General features: G+C 31.8%; 1 protein-coding gene across 1 annotated transcript in view; it reads left to right on the top strand.

The window, feature by feature from the left end:
* TMF1 (TATA element modulatory factor 1) overlaps positions 1 to 5,183 on the top strand; it is a 30,512-nt gene extending 25,329 nt beyond the window's left edge. Inside the window, exons 14-17 of the mRNA XM_045808059.2 lie at positions 496 to 597; positions 886 to 1,038; positions 2,183 to 2,308; positions 3,290 to 5,183. Coding sequence (XP_045664015.2) covers positions 496 to 597; positions 886 to 1,038; positions 2,183 to 2,308; positions 3,290 to 3,433 — 525 coding nt within the window. The 3' untranslated portion in view covers positions 3,434 to 5,183. The remainder of the gene's footprint in view (positions 1 to 495; positions 598 to 885; positions 1,039 to 2,182; positions 2,309 to 3,289) is intronic.
* The last annotated feature ends 817 nt before the right edge of the window (positions 5,184 to 6,000 follow it).

Here is a 6,000-nt window from a genome sequence, read left to right on the forward strand (position 1 = left end):
TTGAAGGATTGGAGTATACCTGGCAGTTAGCATGTTATAGTAAAACTGCCTGTATATACATGGAAATCACCTTTTAAATTTATTTGGAATTTTAAAAATACATATTAAAAATAAAATGAATAAGCCAGAAACTTGATGGCTTATAAAACTCATTAGTAATCTTACTCTGAAGAATAGGTTTAATTGGTGATATGTTATATAATATATAATAATATGAAGAAGTTAGTTCATATACTTGTTAGAACAAAAACATTCTCATTCCATTAAAAATAAATTATATTGTTAATATAAATGAGTCCTGAGATGATTTGACCAAGTCTGTCTACAATTTTAAATTACTATTGTGCCTTTAATAAGACTTCAGAAATCCTATCTGTAACATTTCATGAGGAAATGAAAATGAGTCTTTGTTGTCATTTGTCCTAGAAAAGTTTCTTTTTTTATTTACCATTTTAGTCTTTAATGTGACCTGAATGTTTTTTTTAACTCCTTAAGGAACGGAAGCCATTTTCTGTTTCTAGCACTCCCACCATGTCCCGTTCGAGTTCAATAAGTGGAGTTGATATGGCAGGGCTACAAACATCTTTTCTGTCTCAGGTGATATTTTATTTCTTACATGTGCCTAGTTGTTAAACTCAATGATGATAAAGGAAATATGCAGGTAGCATTTTGGCTGTCAGCCATGACCTTGCCATTCCATAGGCAATTCATCTGTATATTCATGAAGGAGTGCTAATTGCCCTGAGGAAGTAGAGAAGATTTTCTGCCTTTGAGAAAGTCACAGACATTTTAAAGCAAGAATTAGCAGAACCATTTTGTTTGACCCTTAATCATGGAACTCGGTTTATAATAACTGAATAACTGTATATGGTTTGTTTAATATAGGATGAGTCTCATGATCACTCATTTGGACCAATGTCTGTATCAGCAAATGGCAATAATCTTTATGATGCTGTGAGAATGGGAGCAGGATCCAGCATTATTGAAAATCTACAGTCTCAGCTAAAGCTAAGGGAAGGAGAGATTACTCATTTACAGGTATTGGAAAAATGAAATGTGCTACAGAAGTAAATGAAATTTTGGGCCCAGTAAGTAGCACCCTACATCTCCACTTCACTTCTGAGCAAATTGAGAAATAAAGTGAAATAATGGCATGTGAAGTTTAAAATATATCACATACATTAATGATAAAGACTAGTTGGAGAAAATAGCCAAAGATGAGAGACAGATGAGCCTGCTAACTGACTGCCAGAATTAGGGTGACTTATCTACCCTGTCACAGTGAATGTGGGGCTGGAGTGGGCCTCCCTATGTGTTGTAGCCTGCCAGCTAAAACTTGCAAGCATCTAGGAGCAGAGAACTGGCAGGCATCTTTTCCCAAACATTAAAAAAAGGGACGTCGCTAATCTGAATAGTCATTTTATTATTCTCAGATTTACCACTTAGATAAGTCACTCCCCCTTGTGAGGAAGGAATGAAGGAGATAAGAGAGATTAGAACTAGAACATCCTGCACGTGAAAGGAAGCAGCATGAGTAGGGAGACAGCACCCTCCCATCTTTTACCTTATTTTTTAAAAACTGGATGTGGTAAGATGTTAAAACATTTTACCTATTTTCATTGTTGCACTTGATATGCTCAGAGGTAAATCTTCCTTTTATTCTCATTATATGATTTTAGTTAGTTGAAATATTACTCTAAAAGAACAAGCCTTTGAATTGGAAAATAAGATCAGAATAATCTTCATACGTGTTTCATGTAGCCCAGGGTGCTGTACTTGAGGGCCCAGATTAACTTCTTGGGTAGTAATGATAGATCCTATCAATACGACCAGCAGAGGTGGGGCTGTGTTAAAGTATGTTTTTATTTCTCTGAATTTCTGTAGTAATTTAGAATGACTGAAATATATGCTCTTTCTCTAGAGAAAAATATAGGGCTGGGTATTTCAAACAGATGATTGAATTTTCTTTAGTTCTTTTTCTTTCATAGTAAGCCCTGTAAACAGTAACCTCTGAAGAGAGCAGAAACTCTTGTTTTTGCCACCATTTCCTTAAGAAAGAGTTAGCTCATGGCTATATGCTGACATACTATTTCTCCAAAAATAATATTGCATATATTTATATTAGTAGAAGTAGTAATAAGATATATTTTTATTTAAATTACTTTCTGGTAATACTTCTTAGCTAGAAATTGGCAACCTAGAAAAAACACGTGCAATAATGGCTGAAGAGCTAGTTAAATTAACAAATCAAAATGATGACCTCGAAGAGAAGGTGAAGGAAATACCCAGACTTCGAACTCAGCTAAGAGTAAGTATTCTTCGTTTAAGGATGAATCCAGGGGGGCACCTGGGTGGCTTAGTTGGTTGGGCGGCTGACTCTTGATTTCAGCTCAGGTCATGATCTCAGGGTCACAGAATCGAGCCCTTTGTCGGGCTCCAGGTCAGGCTCCACACTTCGCAGGGAGTCTGTTTCAGGATTCTCTCTCTCCCTCTGCCTCTTCCCCTGCTCACTCACATGCACGCTCTCTCTCTCTCTCTAAAATGAATAACTTCTTTAAAAAAGAGGATGAGTCCAAGGTATTTTTATCCAGTTACATTAAATTTCATATTGTTAGTTTATATAAAATGCATAAGTTTTAATGATTTCTTTGAAAACGGTATTAATATTTCAGTAAGGAAGTTTCAGGAATTTTCTTCTTGTCACATTACACAAAGTATTTTTCATAATCATGTGTCATCCCCAAAATAGGAAAATAAGTGGATTTTATTTGGCCAAGGCTCATTTATAATACTGCTTTTTTACATGGTCTTATTAGCATTTTGTTCATTGATGGTTCTATGTGTCATCACAATTTGTGTATTTGGTGTTAGGAGTCACTGTTAAGCCATATATGAGAATGTATTTTCTTTCAACTTTTTTTATGGGGTAAATGCCAGGTAATACTTAAACCACAATGAACCAGAGAGATTAAAATTTGATCACGTGTGTTTTAATGAATGGGGAAAAAAGACAGATTAAGCTTTATATAGGGAGAATTGTAGATTAGTGGAGAGATATAATAAAATTGATAGCCATCTGGCTTGGGTTTTTTTGTTTTTGTTTTTTTTATAATTCCTTTATTGCTATTTATTCCATCAGATTGGAATATCATTTTAATTTTTATAAGGGATGACTAGGTACTTTTATTTAGATTGTAATGTGTTTACTCTTGACTCATTTCTAATATAAATATAATATTAAAGATGTTTTGTACAGTTATTTTAAAAATTATGAACACATGTTTTGTAGGATTTGGATCAAAGATACAACACTATTCTGCAGATGTATGGAGAAAAAGCAGAAGAGGCAGAAGAACTTCGATTAGATCTTGAAGATGTAAAAAATATGTACAAGACTCAAATAGATGAACTTTTAAGACAAAGGCTTAGTTAACTTCTGAAAATTACATTCCTGTCAAACTGAATGTAAACACTTAATAGCTAAATGTAGACTTCCAATAAATTCTTTTATAGAATTAGAAAGTGGAATTTACTGTAGAGTTCAAAAACTGAAAAAAATTGTTTTATAGTACATAGTAATATTTGCAGTTAAATTATTTTGTGCAATATTTGAACTTTATTTTTGAAACTATTCTTTAAAGATTTATTTTTTAAAGCATCAGTTGTTTTTTGTTTTTGTTTTTGTTTTGGTCTTGAATAGCACAGAGATTACTTTTCCTCTTATCAATATGGTTAGGGAAGGAGAGTAGGGTTCATATGTTGTATTGTAAATATATAATTAATTGTATCTGTAATTTATATGTGTTTGTATATATTAAGGACATTTAAAGAATGATATTAACATATTGAAACTTTGAAATCTTTCACATTTCAACATATCTAATTACTACTTCATGAAAATGGACATTAAGTGTTCTAGTAAAAAAAATTATTAAACCTGCAGTTACTAAATTTTGAACTTTTTTTTCTTTTAAAGTAGAAGTCATACTGACACTGTCTGAAGTTTAAAGGGCAAATGATTTAAACTTTAAAATTTGTGGTCTTAGAATTTCTTTCACCCAGATTCTGCAGTTAAGTCTGTACAAATTTTGGTACCTCTCTGGTGAAAGCTCTAGCTATTCAGTTAGTTATATAGGCATGATTGGATAGTGGAAAAATTTTACTTACAATGATTTTGTTCATCTTAAAAGTTCATCAGTGACATTTGAGTGATTTTGAAGAGGTATTGTTTTACTACCCTATAAAATTAAAAGTGAAAATAATACCGTGATTTTCTCTTAAAAAATAATTGTTCACATTTTGTAAAGCCTTATTTTTTGGCACATTAAAAATCAATGTTTGATATTATAGTATATTCATAACAGTGTAGAGAAATTATTGGAGTTAATTTAAATTTGGCATTCTGCAGTTCTGTATAATTTATTTTTTATTTTTTCTCAAAACTTTACACACGAAAATAGTGTGGAATAGCTTTAAAAAACAGCTATGCTTTCTTCCAAGTGTTATTTTGTTTAAAAGTTAACCAGGCCGTGTTTTGGATTTGTGAAATATTTTGATACATTTTATTACTGAAAGTCATTTAGCTGACTTTACTTGCAAATAAAAATTCTCATATAATTTTTAGTTGAATTTTAAACACTAGAACTTTGGAGTGTAACTACAAGCAAGCCATGTTGAAGAATTTGGAATGCTTTTCAGGGCAATTCAAGTGACCTCATTTTTGTTCTTTTTTATTCCAGATGGTATTTCTGTCATTGGATCTCTGATTTGTAGCACTAATAAATATTCTTTCAGTGCGAACCAAATTCATAAAATTAATTTTCTATATTTTAGTGGTAAAAAACAGTGTAATAGCTTTTTGTCAGCTTGAACTTTTTGGGGGGGGATTTTTTTTTTTAATATTCAGGGGCTGACAAGGAATGACAAGACTAATAGCAATAAGAAATGTACAAAATTAGAAAATATAGGAGACTTAGGTTGCAAAATTGTCGAGCGTTTGAAACTAGAAGTTCAGGAATTATGAAATTATTCTTTTAAACTATCCATTAGCAAGAGAATAAAACCTTCAGTTGTCGAGAAAAGATTGAAATAAAACTCATACCTTTCAATTTCATAATATTAAACATTCTCTTTTCTTAATTCTTATTAACATTAATAAAATCAGTTCAATTTAAAATTTTAAAGTGTCTTCAATTTATTTAACTTAAAAATGATAAGCAGTTATTTAGGGCTCTGGCTGTATATTATTACCATATGTTCTTTATCCAAAAATTAATAATGGATATTCACATAGATTTATTGTACACTTGGATCTCTCAATACATTTATAAGTTGAGAAGGTGTAGTGAATAAGTTTCTTGAAAAACTCCACTAAGTGGCAGAATACCTATTGAAACATTGATTGCTATATTTTACTGTTGGTCATTAAAACTTCTCTATCCATATTTTATAAAATAATGTTTATATTTTAATGGTTAAGAGAATAGTTTGCAGTCAGATGTTTCTCTTGAAAAGAAAATAGATAACTAAGAATCATAACAATTTTAGAAATATAAAAAAAGAGTAAAAGAGGTGTGAGCCTTGTTAATATATAAACAAGTGAGCACAGACAGTAGGTGTTTTTCCAACTCTTGGGAAGCTAGATTGAGACTACAAGTGTTTCTTTTCCTTTGACTCTTTGTTGAGAAGTTTCAGTTGTACACTGTTTAGCATATGGGAATGTATTGAATGTGTCTATATTGTGATTTAAGGTATTCTAAATACAGATAATTTCTGATCTAGGGAAACATGAGTTTCTGTAGTTAAGCAAGTGAAATTTTTTTTTCTCATGATTCCTCAATTGGCATTTGATTTCTGAATTGAAAATTTTATTCAGATGCTTATTAAAAGTATATGATTTGTAGTATTTAGAAAAAAGCTGGGGCGCCTGGGTGGCACAGCAGTTAAGCGTCTGCCTTCGGCTCAGGGCGTGATCCCGGCGTTCCGGGATCAAGCCCCACA

Source organism: Ursus americanus, chromosome 14 (assembly GCF_024610735.1).
Source record: "Ursus americanus isolate L20-20 chromosome 14, mUrsAme1.1.p, whole genome shotgun sequence".
Lineage (NCBI taxonomy): Eukaryota > Metazoa > Chordata > Mammalia > Carnivora > Ursidae > Ursus > Ursus americanus.